This window comes from Bombus fervidus, chromosome 3 (assembly GCF_041682495.2).
Source record: "Bombus fervidus isolate BK054 chromosome 3, iyBomFerv1, whole genome shotgun sequence".
NCBI lineage: Eukaryota > Metazoa > Arthropoda > Insecta > Hymenoptera > Apidae > Bombus > Bombus fervidus.
In genome coordinates, this window is record NC_091519.1 from 12,455,827 (window position 1) to 12,479,805 (window position 23,979).

Consider the following 23,979-nt stretch of genomic DNA (forward strand, 5'->3'; position numbering starts at 1 on the left):
AGATGAGATATGATAAAAATGTTGAGATAGCCTTGTTTTTGATCATTTTTCACATGCACCGTTGTGTACAATGTTTGAGATTCAGACTGACACGCAGAGTGAAATATAGAGCGAAGAGGAAATTGAAAACTGAAGTTTAAGCTAAACCTGCGGTTTGCAGGTTTCATAGATATTTGTGTTTTACTATCAAGAAGAAAACCTTTTGTAACTTCAAAATATAAAATGAACACAGTGAAGAATAATTGAAAAATGGATGGTAGACTAAAATTGGACAGTAAAATAAACTTCAGAAAAGATATAAATTGTGTGCAATAGCGTAAACGTATAAATAGCGTTTAAAATAATTTAAAACTGTTCTGTTTGCTTTTGGATTATTTCGACGGATATTAATATTTGCAATATAATTAAATAAATGTTTTATAATTTATGATTAAATAAATTATCACTATAAATATGTCGTTAGAATGATTAAATAAATTTCGTTTGTTAAATTTCGATATTATAGGAATTTTCTTCATTGTCAAATATTATTTTTATTATAAATATAAAACAAGACTAGTTTTACTGTAACGTGCAGTATTGAGGATTTATCGATACCATTAATATTCTCGTGAGATTTGTTTGAACCGTCGCATTTTATGTTAAAAAGTAAAAGTTCTGGTATTTTCAGTGGGAAGAAGCGTGTCTTTGTCGTTTGTAGAGGATTTTCTGATGCGTCAATAAATTATGTAGTTGCTAGAAAAAAGCCATTCCCAGTTTCCGTAGACCGAACTTTCTCCATTTTGTGTTATGAATTAATAAACGACACGTAAGAAGATACCCTTGAGGTAGAGAGGAATAGTTCGAAAATTTCGGGCAAACAAGTTTTCAAAGTTAATTTATATCTCTATTCAGTATGTCTTTCAATGTACGTAAGAAACATTTGATTAAAAACTGCATATTTGTGTTAACATAGTAAAGAAGTCATTTAATTCCTGAGAATTCCTTTATTACAACTAATTTATTTTTTACAACTTTATTACAACTAAGTAAAACAAAGTAATTTATATCTTAGAAAATTATCTTTTATTTATATCTTACGCATATCTAAGTAAGAAATAAAAATAATTTGAATTATATTACATATATATTATCATCAATATTTGTTTTCGAATGTTTCTATTATTACAAGGAAAAAAAAAACGAACTAATCAACGTCATTTTACTGCTTTTAATTCCTTCGTAGCAGATCAATTAATTCATTCAGATTATGCTATAAAACGAAAATATAATATATTAAGCATTCCTAAGAACTAGTGAAAGAACATTCACACTTATTCCACTGTAAGGAAATCTAGCTTTCGCAATCCATCCTTCGTAATATTCACAAATTGAAGCTAAAAAACAATAACTTTAAATTGCATGGAATCCTGCAACGTTGTTCTAGAAAACAGAAAAATCTTGCTCGACAAGATGAGCGTTGCAGTATCGTAAATCAGCCTTCGCGAAAGCAATACCAGACTACGATGGTTCATTAAAAATTTCCTTCTTCGTCTATTTGATCAAACTGAAATATTAAATTCTTTTATCTTGAAAACGTTTATCACGAAGAAAGGTCGGTTGATTTTATTATCTTCTACGATCGTACAACTTCAGCTGAAAGTCTAGAGATACACGTTGCCACGAACCCATTAGAAATTCCTAGTTAAACGTTAGGAAAGACGAGCGGACGGTGGTTTCAGCGTAGCCTGAGGTGCAATCTCCTTGTCATGGGGATATTTTTTATCAAAGGCTTCGACGAACAATTTCCTTGGCGACACGGCGACGCTGTTCCGGACGGAATTCGATTTTAATGGCCGAAGATGGAAAGGAAATTTCATATTATTTATATGCAGGCTGACAACGTATGATACACGGAGCATATCCACAACCCCACGGCGCGCGACAACGTATCCGCGAAGCGAGCACGTACTTCGGCTCGCTATCATGGTGGCAGCATTCGAAATTCATGGAATTTCACGCGGACCGTGTTAGGCGAAGATTGGACAGAACCTCGATGCCATAAGTTTCGCTCTGCTTGCGCTTCTTTATGAATACTTTAAAACGTTACCGCATTTCTAACCGATATTTAGATGACACCATTCCCGTTGTCATCTTTAGTTATCCTTGCCACTGGGGATACGTATGTTTTATTTTGTCGTAGTTTCTCGATAGCGAAACGTTATAACTAGATTGATATGTATGCAAATTCATATTCTTGTGAACGTAAATAAAAAGAACCCGAGTAGAAAATTGTCGTATCTACTAATATTACAGAGAATATATTTTGGATGGTACATTCTTATATATTATGTATATTCTCTGTAGTTTTGCATCTGCAAATTTTTTATAAACGCGTGAAAATCCACCATTTGGTTAGAATTGTTCTCCATAGTTAAAATGCTTCTCTCTATGTAGCACCTTTTCATTTTTTAAGATATTTTAAAATGTTTAAATTCACCTTTCAAGTACAGTCAGAAAGTTATGTACAGTGGTTTTATACAGATCTAATCTAAACAGTCTAATTTATTCTTCCCTACTGCTTTCTAGGTGATTTTACTAGTTTATAGTATCATATGTATCGTTTATTAAGTTCAAGAGTCTTAAGCTTAGGCGCGGATAAGAGATTTAACCTATCCGAAGCATTTAATTTAAAATCATATTAATAATACACACGATGTTTATACAATGATACAGTTCTATGTTATTATATTCTACTCTGAATATTTCTGAATATATTATTCAGAAATCGGTGAATTTACAATCATCTCTCCAATTTCTAACTTAAAGCGATATATAATTCATCTTAACGAAACGATACTTCTTACGCGCTTACATAATTTTCATTTTACCCAAACTCGAAGAACATCGACGTGTCGAAACAACGGTTTCGTACCTCTTACCTTCCGTTAATTTCAAATTCATCGAAATCACCACTCCTGGACGCGAAATTCAGGTTCCTGCACCGGTGTCACAATTCACCAGCATAGCGACACCCTGCATTATTAACCTCCCCTTTATACTCGTCACACACGAGGGTAGATCGTCGTATCGGAAACGCCCTTACGTGCCGCCAACCATTATTAATTTAAAAGTGATTCGCGTCATCGGTTTGTGAACTTAGCATTCAGAGCGCGAGGCAGTGATACGCTAGAGCCGGCGCCATTTCAAGAAACGATCAACGATAGCTGATGGTTGTTCCCGAAAGCGATTCCCCTAGGGAAATTCCGTGCACATCGATGGCGCACAAGCACCAATTCCCGATGGGATCCCGTAGGATCGACTACTCGTTGACGAAGGAACGACAACGATATCCGGCCGCCGCCAGGTTGTGGATAAACGTCGATTATCGCGTTTTAATTAAGCCTTTATTATCTGCCGGCGAAAACTTGTTATTGGGTAATTATTCCGGCGTCAGGAAAGACTACTTAGCTGGTGCTCGTTGTGGTGCATCAAAGTGGGTACTCAAAACCAAAGCCTCTCGGTGTGGTTCAGGCTTGAAGAGCGGGAGTCGTTGTCAAAGAAACCGTTTTCCGTCTCTGTTTTTCTTCGTTTCTCTCTTTCCTTCTCGCTATCTTGCCGCCAGTTCTCTTTCCTTCTTCCACTTGGTTCGTTATTCTTCTTCGTTTCTCTGTTGGAGCGTTCTCGCGACCATCTCATTCCGCAGCCCACACCCGCCTGTTCGCTCGCTCGCTCGCTCGCTCGCTCGCCATCGACGAACTTTAAATTGGCAGAGCGCATTCGAGGGTGTTAATATCGTCCCGGGGGAGCTGCTTGCTCCTGGAGGCGAGGCCCCGTAGGCTGTGACGGACGTGAAAACAATTTGGAATGGCGCCTTCGATTTTCGCTTGGAATTCCACGAGGGAGATTCTCGATGATACGCGTGTTTTTACGCGTTTTTCTGATAAATAATGAAACAGGTGCGCAGGCCCGGCAAGATTGGCAGAGTTTGTAAATGAATTTCTTGTGTAACTGGTACTTTTTACGCCGCTTTTGTGATTGATGGTTGTTCGGTATTGTGCGGTTTAAAGTTGAAAGAAGTTAAGCTATCGTTGGAGACGGGTTCGAGGTGAACGTTGATGCGTGGTTGGTAATTACGATATTCGAAATTTGCAGAAGGAATTATAATTGATCGACCTGTCAATTGCATTGTTGCATAACTAGAAATTTTTAGAATCGAAAGTTAACAAAGACGAATGAATTTTGGTTAGATTGCTCTTGGTTCTTGCATATATAATTACGATATAATTCACTATTTTTATTATTGTTATTACTATTTATTCTTTATTTATTGAAAATATAATAACGAGTAAAATTAATCTGAAATGAAAATCGTAATCCAACGACAAAATTCCACACTGAAATTTCCTAATTACGAAGCTACTCAAATTTTTCATTCTCAGTTTCGAATCTATTATTGGCAGAAAATTTCCCTGAAAAGAATATTTTTAAAAAGACATCTAGTTCGCATAGAATCGAACGACGAGGGACATACACGCGAACATAACGATTATGTTTACCATGGTAGGAAGACTGCAAACAGTACCCCGTATCCAACCACACTGTGGTCCTGTAACGTTGGTCCACGTTCATGGAATAATTAATATCGTCTCGGAGGAACCGGAAGATCTGTGCAATGCAAATACTCGCCTTTGACGAACGCAGCGACAACATCATCACAGGGATATTCGCTATTACACTAATGGAATATCAAGAATGTGATAGGTTACGCGAGCAAAGAGATCGACAATCGATTAGCCTGTATACGCTTGATGAAATTGATCAAAACGATAGCGTAACAGGGAACAGAAAGAGAAAGAGAGAGAGAGAGAGAGAGGAAGAGACAGACAGATAGAATGATAATACACGTCACGCTTCGTTTACCTCTTTTTGAACCAGCTCGGAATTAAACGTACGTGCGCATCCTGAAAAGCTTAATTACATTTTATCTGCAACCTAGATTTTAATGAAATATTTTGTCGGCTACAAAGTCGTACCTATTATCGTTTGTACTAATATTACGTTTTCCATGTAATCGTGGACCAAATTGCTGGAAAAAAGTCGGAATGAATAAACGTGGCAGTTGATCGTTGAGCAAGATTCGTCGCACGATCAGAGATGATTTTTACCTTTGAGATTTTAATATTTAGCGAGTCCTATAATCAGCACCGATGATCAGGCGATAGACGTGTAGATCTCGGATATTTATGCAAGTTTACATCTTCACGAATGAAACTGAACAAGTGAAACACGAGTAAAGATTTGTCTCACCTTTTAAGTATTAAAAAGCGAGTATTTTATCCTGAGAAATTTCTATATTTCTGTAGATTACGTGCATTCTGTATGCTTTTACACGTATAGATCAATCTTCCGCAAATGCATAAAAATCTGCAATCTCTGGATGATCGATTGTTGCCAGATTTTCAGATAGCATTTGTTTAATCTTCATAATTTCATTTTTCTCCACGCCTCGATAGCGAATCGAGAAGCTGAAACGATAAATGAGGTGAATATCAAGGAATCAAGATTTTTAGTAACAAAAGAGCTTTGACATACTTTTAGCTTTAACAAAGGCGTTGATAAAAATGTATCTTGCGATAATGTTAAAAATTAAAATCAATTATTCTAGCATTTACGGTGCTTATCGTCGCGAAATTTGCATTATTTTCCACTAGAAAACTATAATTTTTTATTTTGTTGACACTTTCATCAGTTACTATTTGAACTGTATAATTATCCTGTCGTCTACCTAGTAGTTTCTAACGGGTCACGCGACGATGACTAGTTGTCTAATGCTTCGTGCGGCCAAGTGGAACTCTGTGGAACTTTCTACTTCCAAGGTTGACCAAACCGCTGTCTACCGTCCATAGTAAAGCGACTGTTCCTCCTTCTCCTAAGAAATTGTATGCCGAGGGTGTAATAAAAGATTAAGGAAAGACACGGCTCATGTAAACGTTAAGAATCCTTAAGACAGTGAGAAAAATTAGAATTCTTAATTGAATCATGACGTAACGATACAAATAAAATTAGGATAGTTGCAGATTTAATAGCACAATATATTAACTCTCGAACGATAACGATTGGATTAATTTTACACATGTATGTATTACTTTCTATTTCGATGTATAAATACATTTAATATATTTTTACGTTACATTTATTTTTATTGTATCAATATATATCGACAATTTCATTCTTTAAACAAATTGAATTGATTATTTAATCGATTCGTTTCTGAGATTTTAATTTTAAGAACTTCCGGGTTATTAATATTTTGAGAATTTTTGACCAAGTGGCATTTATTTATATTTGTCCTGGCGCTATCGTTGTTGAATCAAATTAATTTATAATGGCTCTATTTTATCGCGTAAAGTGAGATTGTTTGATATATATTGCTTTATCGTGATATGCACGCAAACGTTTCTCACGTTGCTACTTCGTATTCCATGTGCATGTAATTACTGGATAGCGTTTTAATGTAATATTATTGATGTTTATGGAAGACTGATTATCTCGTTCTCATTCAAAGTATTTCATTATAACTTTCGTTTTATGGGAATCGTGATCACTTTATGAATCATTGTTTTATATTACGTATACCATTATTTTCAAATGACCTCTTTCTTTACCAGGTTCTGTGCCACATTTTCACAATGCCAAATTTCTGTTAATCGTACGAAGCTACCACTAAATTGCACGCAATTTAATATTCTAATTTAATTAATCAGTGTATAGGTATATCTTCTTACATACATCCTTAAAATTTCTGAATAATATTCCTGGCAAATTTATAATAATATTATACAACACCTTTATTACTTTTGCTATATTTTAATCTCCACTCGCGTAGTTGCAAAGACATAAAGCATTTACATTTACAAAAGCATAAAGCGTTTACACGATTATTTCCAAATTTTACTAGAACCAAGGAAGAGCGAACGTTCGCCCCAAACGCGTCATAGAGCCAAATCCCCTGTATCAAAAATCTCTATATGCGTCTACCTGTAACTATTGTATTAATTTTCCATATTACAACTATCGAATAGATTACCAGAGAAATAGACGAAGAAGGGGAAAGGGTATCGTAAGGGTGGCAATAGAACGCCGGTTGTTTTCAATCCTCGATAATTCCTGATTACAGACGACAGTAGGGTGCTGGCTGGTGGGCTGGCCGACTGCTTGGCTAGCTACGCGATTTAAAAGTAATTATGGCCGCCTTATTTATGTCGCCTCCGGGTATCGGCTTCGGGTCGCACTATTTCATGGGGATTTAGGGCGGGCAATTAACAGATAAAATCTCCTGCTATTTTTCTGCTACCGAGCACCAGGCTAGAGTCTCACTTCCTGGGGATGTCCAGCCAGTACACGGCGGTAACAATTTATACAACGTTAAACAGCCCTGCTTAAGCCTTCTTTCTCTCTTTCGCTCATCGTCCTCTTTTTTCTCGCCTCCGTTTCGACCCCTGTTTTCTACCCTCCCTGCTCCTTCCCCTCTTGCTGATCCTTCTTGATTTATCTGCGATTTTAATTCTCCTTAGTGTTACTTCCGCGGAAGGAAGCTGACCTTTTTCCTGCTCGTAAGACTCAAGGAATTTCTCTTTTTGTGGTGTTCATTAAGAACGGTTGAGTCCAGGTGTCTCTAGTCAACGAAGCGCTAAGATTTATCGCCGTTAAATGTTTAGAACGAGCGAAAGGTCGCTACGTTATTTATCGGCGGAGGCACGCTGGGTTTAGGAATTTAATAGCGCAAAGTGATTCAGTAGAGATAGGCCGGTTTAATCCTTCCCATCGGTTCGATGCTGAATAGAAATTAGTGAGAATTCGATACATTGTGGGGAACAATTACGGGTCGCTGTTGTACACGGCTTTATTGCATCAATCAAACAGACAAAAGTAAATGAATCCCATAAATTCGATAGAGCGACGTTGTTCCTATGATATTGTGACAAAAATTGACTTTAAGACGATCATTAATATAATTATACATGTAACAGTACAGTTTAAATTAAGTGAATGAAAGAGCGACAGATTTTTAAATCTTTACAAAATTAGCTGTACATTTTTAATCATTTATAAGAGTAGACATATCTGATTAAACATACATATACAATTTTTGTAATATAGTATAGATAGGATTAAGACAAATATCGTAATTTCGAGGAAGTTTCATTAAAAATTAAATTTACTCGAACATAGAAGTCTAAACGAGCAGGAAATCTGCTTTTATAAACACAGTAGGAATGCATATCGTCAAAAAGGAAATTAATAGTCTTCGTATCACTCCTCTGTGTTCTTTCATAAGATACTGCGAAAACAATAAACGCTAAAAATATAGTTATAAAATTCCTAGAAAGTTACCTATCCAAATTTCAGCCACGCCACTCACGAGAACCTAACGAACGATTATCTCAAAAATAATACCATACATCGCCTTCGTTTTATCTTCGACATAAATACAATCGTATCGCCTCCTTAAGACATAAAAATTTCGTTTACATCGAACCATCACAGAGTCTCAATTATACCGTACTCGAAGCAGTGATTAACATTAAGATTTTTCCCTATTCAGCAGGCATTACGTAACTGTTTCATTGGAGGACTCGTGACGCAACACAATTGATGCAACGTTAAGCAACCTCGTTTAAGTCGTTTTCCTTTCGTTCCTGTAGCTTTTGTTCCTCGAAGCAAACGGCTTTCCCCTTTTCGACTTAACGTTTTCTCTTCGCTCTAATTATGTGTTTTCACAATTGAAGACCACCGGCTCCATTGACCAGACAGCACAAATCAACAACGACCCTTGGCCGTGTATCTACCTGTTTTTCTTCTTCTTTGCTCTACCGAGGAACATCAACAAGATTTCGGTGAGTTCTTCAAGTAGAAGTCCGCACGAAACGGCCTGCGGAAGGTGTAGTTCGTTGCCACTCGAGTATCTCATTTTTGAGCCACTCGACAGGCTGAAGTGGTGGAAACAGCACGGATATTCCTCGAGGATCATAATGCAAAAATAGCGAGTGAACGTCTCCGAGAATTCTTTCAGGTTCGCATATCGACGTTTCTTACCCCGCTGCTTACGGTTTCAACGAAGGTTGTTAAATGTGTTGTCTGTTCTCGTTAAATGAAATAATTCTGGTAGGGATAAAGTGATTGTGTTCGGATTATGATTGTTACTTGGCTGGCTAGATACAATGGAGGACTTGTGAGATTGTTGAATGCTTTTAGAATTTGTACTCTGTTGCTTTGTTTCGCGAGGAATCTGTTGCATTGGTAACCTTGGAATTGTGGAGTATTAATTGTGTGTTACTCGACGAGACTTTGGAATATGATTTGTCGAAATTTGTCATCGGTGAAATATCACATGTGATATACTATTTTTGCGCTGTTTGATACAAGTCGTTTGTTAGTGGCTACAAAATTATTTATATATATATATGTATTAGGTTGCCCTAAAAGTTTCTTTCGTTTTATAAGGAAATAATAGACGCATAATGTTTTTCGTTTTATATTAGTTTATTGAATTATGTATGAAAATAATAATAGAAAAAGAACGAAATGGGTCATACCCAATTCGATAAAATAACATAAAACAGAAATTGTTGTTCATCTATTATCATCGTGTAAAATGAAAGAAACTTTTCAGACAACCTAATATATTGTAACATTTATGTTCTGATTAATTAAATTCAAATATATGAAACTTCGTATCGTTTCGTACGACTACAAAAAATCGACGAAATGTAGGACTTGGTAAAAAAAACCCCTTGTTGAAAAGTAAGGGAATGTACAAATACTTTTCTGTAGTCGCTGTATTCTACAGAATTTTCCAAAAATAAAAAATACATTTTCCTTATGCAAGTGTCCCATTTTTGCTTGTTGAGTTGCGTATACTTTCCCATTGCATAATCCGCTTTATTATTGAATTATGCTTCAACTGCATTATCACTGAGAATGTTTCGAAACTCATAATGCATTCAGTTTGAGGATAAAGTACACCAGCTAATTATCAATTAATAATACTTAATATCTTTCAAACAGTAAGTACTTTGTTCAGACGTCGAGTCGATGCACAAACTGATAAAATTATTATCATAATGTTCGTGATTAGAGACGGTGTGTCGCAATGTTGAAATATCGTTTGTCCTATCACCATAATTATGCACCCCCTAATTACGTGAACATTTTCTAAAAATGTATACTATGACTATAAAAAATATCACGCGCTATAATTCGTAACGTGCATATATATATATAATTAATTGACAATATAGAAAATCATTTATCATGATGTCAACTAATATTAAAAATTAATTGTGGCGAGATGCGCGAATAAAGAAAATCAATTGCGCAATGTTTGAAAAAATCAATCGCTCGTTATTACGAAGATATTGCCAGGTATTTTCACTGATGGAAATATGTGTAATATGTGGCCAACATAATACCAGTTAATTAATGAATGAATATTAATAAAGGACATACAGTACCAGATAATTATTACAATCGAAATCGATATTCATAAATCAGTGTTAGTAATCAAAAACATTATCCCGTTACTTTACTTCGAAATAAATCGTTATATTCTGATCTTGTCTGTTAATAAAACAGACTTATATACAGTATCTGTTAGAACCAACATTTCTAACATAAAACTGAGAAAAAAAGATTTCGTATCTTGAAGTTGCTACTTTATGCAACATTATCGTTACATGATTTATACAGCACAGCCTCCCGTTCACTGTTCTGATCGATCAGCTTGGCTCAGGTTACGCGTTTTATATACAGTTTCCAATAAAGAACGTTAAAGAAAACTGGCTGCACTTAATCTATGACACAGACGAAACATCTGTTATTTCTAGGAATTCTAATATTTTCGCTAAGTATATTCGCTTGCATCGATGATCTGGATTTTGAGCTATCTCGTCGAACGATATAAATTGGCCGTTTTATAGAGTGGAAGCTTCTTATAAAATTTCCTATTATCGAGACAAATCCTTATTAATAATAGATCATTGACTTTTCTCTACCAGGAAGAAATTTTCACGACAGATGCCGTGCTCTGTGATGTTCTGTTTAAGAGAATCTGTTTATTTTAAGGAGAAGATCTATATATTTTAGTAGAAGCTGTCATTGAAATGTACAATTGTCGATATTAGTTGAATTATTGATGACTTGCTATTGATACGTCGTTATGTTTAGCAGTGAAGAGCGCGTATCAGAACTGTCATTGTGCAAATGGTATTAATTATAGCTACGTGAGTTAATATTTTAGTTATATCATGTCTCCTATCGGAATGTGTGTTTCCAATTAGAATTCTGTGCGTGTACAGTAACTAGGGTAACTTTAATAGGCTGATGAAATGGAATAGTTTGCTCTGACTAGCTGTTTAGTTCATAAATGATAGATATATGTATCATTTGGAAGATAAGTCACAATTATAATAATATACTTTTCTACTTTCAAGTAAAAAAACGTTTAAAATGTAGGAACAGAGTGTAAAATTTGTAAAAAATTTTCCTCATTTATCCAATCTGACTATTAATTTCGATCATACCAAGGGAAAGAAATAACCGATGACAATTTCTCTGTTTTATTTCAGGTAAGCCATTGACTTTGATAAAAATTCGGATGCAATGATTGTGACACAGGGACAGTAAGTGTTTACTTGATTATTTCTAATTGGCAATTTTTTATTCGTTCCGTAATTTCACACAAACTTTATAATAACCATTTTATTTTCTTATTTGCATGCCATTATGATCGTCGACATTTCCAAAATCAATCGTAAAATATTGCAGATATCGGAACATATGCGTGACATATTTAATCAATGAGATAATATTATTTCAATGATTGAACGTTTGATGTAAATGATTTCGCGAAAGTTGTCGGCTATTGATTAATGATATTTCAAAAATGAAATCATCGATGAATTTTCCATGCAAATGCGTGTACCGGTGCACCGTACACAGAATCAACAAACATTCGTTGATTACGTATGCGTGCAACGCAACGCAATAATTGTGAGTAGGAATTAATAATTAATTCACCGGACAGCGCGATAGTAATATGGCAAACGGCTGGATTTGTCATGCGATCGAAATTGTTATCCCGTCAACGAATACGATTTACAATCAAATATTATAATGCGAGCTCGTTTTTAATAATTGATTCGATGATTGCGAACGCGAATAGATATTTCTGAGTCGCAGCATCGATTATTGGTCGTTTTCGCGGTATTGACAGAAAGTATACTTGTTAGACATTATCTCATTCACGCTCTGCATTCTTTAACTTGCCGTAACGAATGCTATAAAGAACACCTGTATGAAGGTTTACTATTAATTTCAAATAGCAATTTTTAAGTCGTGTATTACGTGTACTGTAATTTTCTTGAGAATTATCTTCTTGTTCCATTGAAAATCAATCTTACACTTTGGTTCGTTAATATTATTATAACTAGTGGTGACTGACAATGGTGGTAGTTTCTGTATGGCATATTTAATTAGTACAAATCACCTAATTTTTCGGAATAAATGCAGATTGTAGAATTATCCTCTCTATAATTTTAGAAATATCTCTCGTCGTAATACTGAAATATTATTTGCCCCGATAGTTCTACCTTTGTCTGTCAAAAAATTTTAGCAACTATATCTTCGAATCTAGCAGATTCTTCCTATTTTTAGCTATTTTATGTTACGATATTGTACAACTCCTTTTTGATCATAAAGCGATATTTAAATCGAAAGGTCAACGAAATTATCTTTTTCCTGTTGATTATCGTGTCTAAGTGCAACGATATAACATAAACCATATCATCGTCAGATTAGCTTAACCCGATTGCCGCGATATTATCCACTTTTTAACGTTTTATTGTCACTCGAATACGCAACGTGCAAAGTTTCAGCCAGTTAGATGAAACTAGGGAAAAAAGTAGCTAAAACCATATCTTCATTCGCCCAGTCGTTTCTCGTATCGCGGTTTTGCATCCCGCGGAGGGTTCAGAATCTCGAAATTTCGTGCCCTCGGGTCTCAATTATGGAACAAACGCTCCCCCTCGAAACTGTCGATGTAAACAGCGATTTTCTAGCTGGCTGTACACAGAATTAAAAGCACTCTTGAGGACTCGTTCGAACGAGGCAGCTGTTAGCTTGCCATTTCAGGAACGCCAATATTTGCGCGCTTATCGTTTCCTTCGAGTATCCTTTTTTTTTCTCTTTTTCGTCTACTCCCCTCTTACTCTTTCTCTCCATTTTTTTTTTTTTGCCTTTCGTACTACCGCGTGGTTATCGGTGATATGTATCGGGGCGAGGCTTGCCGAGGACATTTTCATTTAAATTTGTATCGAAAACGACTGACAGTACGTACACAGAAGACGAGAGTTCGGTATCGGCTCCCTTTCTCGCTCGACGCTCAAGCAGAATGAATAATCAATCCCGTTGCCCCGGAGAAAGCAGTTTATCGAACGATTCCAAGGGAAATCCGTTTATGCGAGGATAGTACTCGTCGAATCGAGGGTTAATTTTGCGACAAATATTTGCTCCCTCGATTTCGTCTACTATTTTCGTTCGTGCCAACCGACGACTTCGTCGATGCTTCGTTCGATTGCACTCGAAATTGTTGAAAAATCTTGGTCATCAAGTTAATCTGGTCGCGATTCTGTGATCGAATCGCTGCTTTTATCCCTAGCGTTTCCGAGCCATTCGAAATAAAGGGGTGAGTTTTCCGTTCTGCTTCTATGATGAGAAATGAGAAATTTTAGTGGAAAATGATGTACGTACGGTTCTTTTAGAAACGAGACAAGTATAAAATATGACAAGCTAAGATCCATATTTATTTAGGGCAGTGGTTTTCAATATGTGATACGCGAGAAGAATTTTGAAATTACACAGCAAAATCAAACAATTGATCGCTTATAATTGAAATAATTTTTAACACGCGATACATGTAATTGAAGTGTGCCAAATTTAATGCGCATACGCAGTGGCTACAAAAAGTATTCTCACATACTCGTATTTTCCAGAAAAACGGCTTTTCTTATCAGTTTCTACGATTCATTCTCGCAGTATGAAACTTTCGTAGTAATTTTTATAGTATTTTATAGCCACATCTTATACAAATCAATTTAACACAATTTTTACCATTTATTTTCCTCTCTACCTGGAAAGATGGTAAACTCTCGAAATTCATAGCGTTCAACCGATAAATGATATAAACTTCAAAATTGTTCAGAAATGCATTTTTTGTTTCTATCGGAAATTTTGATCTCTCGCGATCACATCGATGATTATTTCAGCCTCTTAATTATTTTCTATCGATTCGTTGTAATTCCAAACAAAATTCGACAACAAACGTTTCAACGTTGACGCGCGAAACTTTGATAATGTCAAATGTACTTCTCAGAAGGGAAGATTGATACTGGATAATGGCGTGCCACATTTTTTACAACATTGTGCTCGACCTGCCGCTGACACTTGTCCAGCTCTTTGCACCGAAAGTAGGATACAAAAATCGAGACAACGTAACGATGGACGTGGTTCGACGTCTTGACGTTCCAGCCAGCTGCTCCTCTTTTTCACGTTTACAAATAGATGTCAATGCCAGTGTCTGCGGTCTCCTTGTGCCTTTGTCCCGAGAATCATGGTAATTGCGAGTCGAAATGACCGGGCCATTCGCAGTCTCGTCGCTGAAATCGACGCCCATCACGCTGGTTAGGCATCCGGCCAACCAGAGTTCAACGAACTGTCCGAGCCTGTTCCACGAACGATCCTCGTTTTCGTTTCGATTCCGCGGGATCATCCTGCCAGCATCGTTTCGCTCTCACGGATCGCGTGATCCCACTTTCCGCGTTTCAACTATCGATCTCGTTGTGCAGCATATTTCTATGAGGACCGAATTCGTTGTTTCACTGGCGAGCCATTTCTTGGTCATTCGTCGATCGAAACGTCGAGAAGAGTGTAAAGTTTCATTGATGATTAGGCTTTTTTCGGAGCTGATTCTGCTTGTTATTCGGTGTTTTGATACGCTGTTTTAGACCGCAGAGTCTTTTCGTGTTGAGTACCGTGCGATTCCAAAGGTTTGCAACCTGAACGAAATTTTATAAATGAAAGTTAAAGTTGATAAATTGTCTCGCGTAAGAGTAAGAAATTTGGCGATAGAACGAGCAAAGTTTTATAACAGAATTCTTAAAACACGGTAACTTATTATGCAAGATAGTATCCATTCGTAGATAATTTTTCAAATGGCTCTCGTATTTTTCTTTTTCTCGTTGATCAATTTTTTATTGTCATGGAAATAACCGAAAGGAAGTTCTATATCTCTTCTCGTTATGTATTTAATATCGCGTGCTTGATTTCGTGATACGTTAAAAGATTTCATCTTCATCTTCTGCGAAAGTAACAAGCACAGCAGTGTTTAATGGATCGTTCGAACTAAATCCAGCATTCTTGCAGAATCAAATTGGAAATGTTCTCCTATCGTTGCGTTCCAAACGGAAATTGTCCTCTTAAATTCATAAATTGCTTGTACGTACCGTACCGAGCAACCGTACAGTGGTAGTCAATTAATCAGATTATTGCGAAAATCGATGCTTTCACGACAAGTACTCGAAACTCGTTTCATTGTACGTCGCCTTCGAATGCGAGAAAGCATATGCATGTTGGAGACTTCCTATGCACGACATAATGTACGTCATAATGTACGTAGCTGCGCGCATTTATCGAAGGTCCTCTAAGTTAGCCAATAAGTGATGAAACGTTTCCATATTGACGAATTTTAAAAAGCGTTTCCAATTAAAACTTTTAAGCAGTTTCCGTGCAGCTTTGGTCCTTTGTTCCTTTTTTCTTCTTTTTAACGAGAAGTTTGCTTTATGAAATACACTTTTTGGTACAATTTATGGTGCTTGATAATTAATGTTGTTTCTTCCTCCATAGTCTACAAAATAAATATACTTTTGCTGGGTGAAGTTGATCGAAATACTATCCGGTTATAATCGGTATGATTTTATTATGAAAATACAATGTTCTTAATATTATTTGAAAAAGTATTATTGTCGTAAATCTTAAAAAATCCTACCGCATTTCCTTCGTTCTCTTTTGAGACGAATGACTAGTAGTCTTTTAAAGAACAATGTTAATCGACCTGCTACTTTGACTGCAAATGAACCGACTTTAAATGACTTGAATTTCGTGCGTATTCATCCTGTCATTTCAAGGTGGGAACCGAAGAACTTTTAATGGTACTTCAGATAAGAAACGGATGAAAAGAAATATTATATAAAGAATACTTGATACGATATATCAACGATTTTATTATCAAGATATCAATAATATCTTTTGTTTCGTTAAATTCAATCTATGAAGCTGTCAGTCGTACTTTTTTCCTACATTTTGACGCAGAAAACTTGTTCTAATTTCCTGTTGCAATTTTGTGCCGTTTCAAAATCGTTTAAGTTTCTCTGAGATTGTAAGTCGGTGCGGCGTTCCTGAAAATAGTTTCCTGGGTACAGCATCACCGTTCCTCAAGCTTTCAGGATCGTCTCAATTTTTCTTGAACCTAAGGGAACTGTTGCGGTAGACGAGCTCGACTTCTTGGCCATTTCTTCACACGTCGAGGATGAATGTGTTTCAATTAGTGGTACTGAAACCTCGTTATCGAATTCTGCAGTACGTCCAGACAGTTCTTGATCCTAGGATTCCTATTTCAGAATCTCCAGAATCAATATTGAGGGTTCCTTATTTTAACAGCGGTTCTGCTATAAACTCTGTTGATATTCGTGATAATCTCTGCAGCATATATTCCTTTATTGAATTCCAAATAGAAGTCGGGAGCGCAGATTGTCTGAATAAATTATTATATCACAAATATTGATAATCTTAGCGACAAGATAACTCCTCCTTTCTGGTTAGCAAATTAAACCAGAATTTTCATCTAACGATGTGTATTAGATTGGTGCATACGAAATGCCGTATTCTCGTATAATACTTAAATATCGCGTGTCTAATATGACGAAAAAAAATTGATAATTCCAGTAAATGGAGGAATAAACACAGAATGCCTGTTTTTTTTATCAATAATTCTATCGAACTCAATCGAACTGCATGAAAGACATCGCATATGGTTTTTACGTTTTACCCGTTAACGTATGTACATTATACTGCTTTCATTTATTTGTCGGAGATGAAAGGACATGGGGACCTTTCTTTTGAAATTTTTTAGGAAGACCCGCAATAGTTTAGTCTAGACTTTTTATTATAGCTGAACTTCAATAATAAAACTTAGAAGTAGTTGTTTATAGTTTAATCCGATTTTGTGTGCCCAAGATTTATGACAGTAGGCTTGGGCTCGAAGTGACACAACGGGTCGCTAAACGTAGCCACGGTCACGGAATGGACGTTTTTACCTAACAGAGGTATGGAGTAGTTGTATAGCTCTCCTTAAAAATATAAGAATTAAATAGAGAAGAGTATATAAATGCTGTTCCACTTGGTCTGAGGGAGTTAATTGAGTTCTACTTGTACTGTGGACAAGTAAGTTGAGTTACACTCGAATCGTGGACCAGTAAGTTCATTTCGACTTAGACTTTGGAAGAAAACGCATTTGCTATCCCGTTGATCGTGGATTCGTTATCGAACCTAAGATCATTGTCATTAGCATCTCGGGTATTTAATCGCCACGGTTACTTGTCAAATAATCATATTGGTACCAGTAAATATCATCTATATCGTATAACAACAATGGCTAATCCAAATGAAGATTCGTTACACACCTTTAACTCCAGTGAAAACTTGACATATTAATGAAGTTTTAAATTCCCTGTTAAAAGAGAAAAAGTTTCTGAAATGAGAATTCGAGCGTACCTATTGCATTGTATCATGCATCTCTCCGTCTATATGGGCGACTAATTTTAAATCGACTAATAACTCGAAGAGAACAGTGTTGAAGGAAAGAAAGGCCATTACTTTGCACGCGCAACTAAGCTTTGAAGATTGTGATTAATAATTATAATACAATGCTTTTACACGGTTTCTTGGAAAGTCAAAGAATGCTTCCAATATTCGTCTCCCTTTTGTAATTTGTAAAAGGGCGCAACGCTACGTCATCGATCGTAAATGCGTTAATATTGCATTCGTCAAATTATTAACGGTGTCGTTGCTCTTCTGTTGCAAGCCTGCGCATGTTTTATCGATCCTGTATTATGAGAAGATAATTCGCATATTTATGCGTATACCGTCGCTCATAAGTATCAGGACACTTTGCTTGATTTATAATAACGGTACATGAATGTGAAATGAATGAATGAACGAGAAATCAATAACCAAAAGCAATACTTATTATCCTTCTATAGAATCAACGGATAATAAATCTTATTTATTTGTTTAAAGATTGACCGACAGTGTATCAAAATTTAATATACGATTCGCCGATGTATCTACTGGTTTTCGTTAAAATTTTTCAAACACGTGTTACTACTTAAACTAATAACGGTGCTGTTTTTTTTTAAAAAAAAGATCTCTTTTTTTCGTCTGCTCTGTAGGTTACAAAGTATCGTCGAAGAATTGTTCCATAACTGTTTAATTCTTACGGATATCACTATTTCATTGCGATCGGATTTTATCCTGTTGTAACAGTAAAATAATAATAGTAGAATGTAATTGTTATTTGTCATATAAATTTTACTGTGGTTCTGTAATCAAATTACATTCTATTCAAAATAGAAGATTAGATAAGAAGAGCAAGCAATGCGAAAGAATACGAAATTGATACGTTGTCCAATCGATAACAAAATGACGAACGTACGAGTAAGAAATGTATATAACCGTGGCTGTTTCGGTGCGCGTATTGGAATTTATTCGATTGTTAATTATTCGAGGGTGATTAATGAAATTGCCGCCATTGATTGCGGTTGTCATCGAAGGAATGCCGATGATTAAATAAATGTTCGTTTCATCATGCTTCGTGGAGATGCGTCCGATGAAATTGTTTGAAACTTATATTAACGAAAAGATTATCGTTCGTAATCGGATTTTTTGTCCATGTTGATAGGATTATTGCAGTTGAATTGGCGGATATTCAAGTAATTATAGTATTTCGTGTATAAGCAGATGAACGTAATATAACGGATCAATAGTTGAAGGTATTAGTGTATAGTTATATGGTGGTGAATTAGATTCATGTGATGTAGGTTCGGTAATAAATTATTACATTTACTTGTTATTATTACATCATTATAGGTATATTTATACATCTGTGACATTTATGTTACGTAGGATTTATAAAAATTCGATACATACATACATACGTGTATAAGTAATCAAAAAATTTTAATATAGATTGGGATTTATATCTGTTGTCGACGTGATTCCCATCGTATCCTATCTTGCATTTATGATGTATAATTTATAACAGTCAGTTACTCTCAGAACGTATTTTTTATTTCGGAAAGAGCAATTGTAACGCGTACTGTGCCCAAGAGAACTGACGATTCGTATGCATGTTTAATGTTGTAACTATTTGTTTTTTAATTCCCGCAAAAAGATCGATGGGATATTTCTGTCCATTTCCATTTTGTATATTTTTACCCTATGTTCTTGAATAAAAATTTATCGATGCCAGAAAACAAAAAATAGGAGGAGAAAATTGTGATAGATCGGGGAAATAGAAAAAATATAAGTTCTCTGAATAATCGTTTCGATGACGGATCATCGCACGAGAACGAAAGGCATAAAAGATGTCAATTCATTAAATAAGTAATACCGTCTATAGCACTGTGCAATTTATGTACAATGTATCTTCTATAACTTTCATATCACATAACAAATACACGATTATTATACTTTTGAGAGGAACTAGAATTATCTAATAATTTTTTTATTTATTCATAATCCATGATCTTGCCGCTTAGAATGACTTCACACCTACATTCTCCTTTCTTATAATATGTGTTTAAATCACATTTGAACTCTAGTTGTACCATAATTGTACTAGTTATCTTCCTTATTACACCATCAACTCCATGCAATACTGTTGTTCCATTGTTATTCGTACTATTGTTCCTAGCTCCATTATGTATCCATGAAAACTTTGGTAGGTACATCATTGGACTTCATATTTTTATTTTGGTATCACATCGTACGCTACTCTTCTGTCCTTCGTCATGCCCATTTCACACTCTCATCACGCCCGTCCTATTTCCTTCAAAACTTCTATTCCTTTCCCGTGTTCTACTAGTCTTACACCTACACCTACTTTATTGGAATTTGATTACAACATGTTTTAGATTCTCCTCTTATATCTTATATCCTATATCTTATTATATCTTACACGTCTTTTTCTCCGTACCTTTCCAGTGCTGATTACCTCTCATAGTGTTATCTCGTCCGTACCATTACATCTACTATTACATCTATATCTCGCCAATAAATTTCTATTGTTACTCCGAATCACTGGAACTTATAGAACTTTGCTATTGGCAAACACTGCACATTTTCAACGCCATTCGAAACTGGCCACTTTCCATCACTCTGCTCTCTCGCCTGCGAAAGAGTTCTAGAGGTGCTCTAACGGAAGACATTTTTTCGCAACTTTATCGCATCGTCTCGATGCACCATTCGGTCGCCACAGACTTACCAGAAGATAAGTTGATACGCGAGATCGTTGTAGAGAGTTCCGCGCAATTTCCATTCCTCTGAACTGCCGCTACCGGTTTCCTATTTTCCACGTGTCTACGTCTTCCTCCCTCTCTTTGCAAGGCCTCTATCACCGCACTTAATTCTATTTCGCACACTCGCATGAAGCTACTACGGCCGTTCGTACGAAGCCCGTTCCGGCCTCGTTATCGCAGCTGCGATTTTCAGTAGCTCGCAAAATTGCATTCGCACTTACTCGCCGCGCGAACGCGTCAGAAGCCGATTGAATCTTCTTTCACGATCGCGTACCCGTTTCACGAACGGCGACCAGCCTCGTTTCCGGAGTCGTCGTCTCGATGAAACACGCACCGTGCCACACACACACACACAAACATACATATATAGGCCAAGCGTATAGGTGTAGGAAAACTACGAAAGAGAAAAGACAGAAAAATAGGGGAGGAGCTCCGTGTGTCTGTCTCGATGAGGCGATCTCTCGAAGTAACTGCACTCCTGCGAATTAGCTGTTCGACAAGGGTTTCCAGTGGTTTCGCATCGCGACGTTACGTGGAACGTGAGCCACCGGCTGCCTTTTTCCGAATTACATTTTTGATTTATACGGCCGTGCAGCTAGCCGTTTTCCCATTTACATGCAGATGCCATGGCAGACGTAATTGCACGTGGCGTGCTTATGGCTAACGCCAGACGTTCGGGCATCTTCCAAATCCCTGCTCATTCATCGCTCACGATTCGCCTCTCGTTTTATTTCTTCTCTCCCCGCTCTCTCACTCTTTAACTCACACACACACATACATACACATTCTCTCTATTTCTTTCTTTCTTTCTTTTCTTGCCGTTCCGTTCTTTCGTTCGTTCTGCGGTTTCCTTCTTCCTTCTGCCCCTTTTTTTACGAAAATACGCACGTACTTCGCCGGTATCGCCGGGGGGATAACTTTTATTGGCACGTCCTGACGTTTCGTTGGATGGAACGAACCGCGAACTGGCGCGCTGCGTGCCGCTACTGAAGCAGGAACCGCGATTATTGCCTGACACCGGGGAGCGTTTCGTTTTTATGCTGGACAGGATTTAGAATTGGCTCGAACTGCTGTTCGATCTGCGGCGTAATGATAACGCGGAACTTTGCAACTAACGCGATTTATGGGGTCGGACTCACTGTACGAATACCTTGACGGTTCATCCCGAAGCTAATTTCGAATGAAGAATGGCGTACAGTTGGAAGTTAGTTGGAGCAGTTATTAAGTGATCGATACTTTTGTTGGAACGTACGTAGGCCAAATGTATCGGGGTCGATGAACGTAAAAAATACGCCTGTATTTTACCCTTTGCACGCTGATTTATCGTGTTCCGGTAATAAAAGTGATAACAGTTGTACATTTTTCTGACGTGCTGGATACGTGTTGATATTTATTTCAATAGAGTATTATTTAGTATCGTTGTTCTTTTGTAAGACGGTAACTATTTTATTGAAATTGACTGTTTTTTTACATGCAGACAATGTTATACATTTTTGGTATCGTACGCTTTTATGTAGATTTCTAGGCATTTGTGTGAAATTTAGAGATACAAAAACGTGTAGAATGACGTACATAATATGCAAAATATTATCTCTCTACTTGCTATAATATTTAACAAGTGAAATAAACATTTATTTATACCCGCGCGTTTTTTTATCTACAATAAAAAAAAAACGTGGATTCGCGTAAACATTTGCAGTCACAGTGCAGTGATAACAAACAAAATCGGTCCAAACTTGTTCCGCTGAATATTCCCAAAAAATACAGTCGCCTTCCAACCCGGAACCCTTCCGCTTCTATTTTTTTACTATTAGAACCATCTTCATCGAGTTGCAGTAAATTTCCCCAACATCGGCCAGCCAATCTCTGAAACAAAACACCGTTCCTCCGCTGTATAAACCAGCATTCTCGGGCATACAATACTCGTGGAATATCGAATTGCTTTATTAGCCGTTCGCTGACTCGTGTACCGCGTAAGAACACAGAAGCGCGTAATCGTTGGAGTTGCGCGCCGAGGGAATCGCCTCGTTTCGAGAGTGCTCCGTTCTCGATTCGCCGGAAGAACAACGCCGCCAGCCCCCGGAGTACAACGATGCACGGTGTAACGGAAATTGCGCGAGAACCGAGCCGCTTCGAAACGCAATTATCAGCCTGGCGTCGACTATATTTTCACGAGGCAGCACGGCGTTCCGCGTGCCGCATTAGCTCGCTTCGCAATAATTATTATTTATCGGCCGGCCATTATATTAGCCAGGCACGGCCGTTAACGCGCCGCCGTCCCCCGCGAATCCAATTGATTTCCGGAATTTATCGCGCGGCAGATTTTCCCTTTTGTTCGGCCCAGTCCCCGCGGACTGGCGGAAAACGCCCCGCCAGTGGACGGCCACTACGTGTAAATAATAAATTTCCTACGAATAATAAATCAGCACGGTTGACCGGTTTGCACGCGAGCCTGAACAGCAGCGGTGGAATCGCGTCGTTATGTCCGACATTGCGAACTGCTGCAATGACGCGGACGAGCGACTTCTCCTGGAACATCGTTGTTTCCGCTTCGATTTAATGAAATTCGACTGACCATACCGCTTCGCCGCAGCGTGTACGCCCTATCGATTCTTCCAACTAACGGTCGATCTCTTTTTTCGAGGTTCGCTGAGGTTTGATATGACGTTACGTTGGTTTTTCATTATTTCCAGTGAAATCATTTTGTATATTTTCTATCGCTTTAGAAGAGCGTGGAATTTTGTCGACGAATCTTGAAGATTAATTTTATTGAAACATACAGGACATGATGAATTTCTACGAATAGTAAAGTACTTGGGTGAATGAGCATTAGGGTGTTTAAGGGAAAATCACTAGGAAATTGTGAAGATTTTTGACGATTATATTTTACTGTCAGTATTGTCTTTTTACAATTGTTTATACACAGTTATTTGAATAATAAAGTTGAGAAATGAAAGTTGTGAAACTTTGAGACAAAAATTTGTCTTGGTAATCGTTCCTCTGATAATTTGGGCCAGTTATTTCGTATAAGATAATTTTCATATTCTTATCATAAAAGATTACTATCGTTATGATTATCGGATAATTATCATATAAGGTAATTCATATAACATATTTCGTATAAGATCAGTAGACTAATATTCACGAATGATTGTTTGATTTCCGACATTTCTTTAATGCCTCCTCTATGTGGTGTAACATTTCGAAATACAATAAAGTGTTCTCACCTCGAGACCTGCAGATTCATAAATTTTGCTCGTAGCAAATATATCGACGAAAGAAAACAAAAACCCGGCAATCCACTCAA

General features: G+C 36.9%; 1 protein-coding gene across 3 annotated transcripts in view; it reads left to right on the top strand.

The window, feature by feature from the left end:
* The window catches only part of LOC139998493 (E3 ubiquitin-protein ligase MIB1-like), a 442,477-nt gene that overhangs the window by 312,010 nt on the left and 106,488 nt on the right, over positions 1–23,979 (top strand). The window contains exon 10 of one of the 3 annotated variants that reach the window (XM_072023072.1): positions 11,610–11,628. The exons of the other annotated variants lie outside the window; for them this stretch is intronic. Coding sequence (XP_071879173.1) covers positions 11,610–11,613 — 4 coding nt within the window. The 3' untranslated portion in view covers positions 11,614–11,628. Of the gene's footprint in view, positions 1–11,609; positions 11,629–23,979 lie in introns of those variants that run through there. 3 annotated transcript variants of the gene reach the window in all.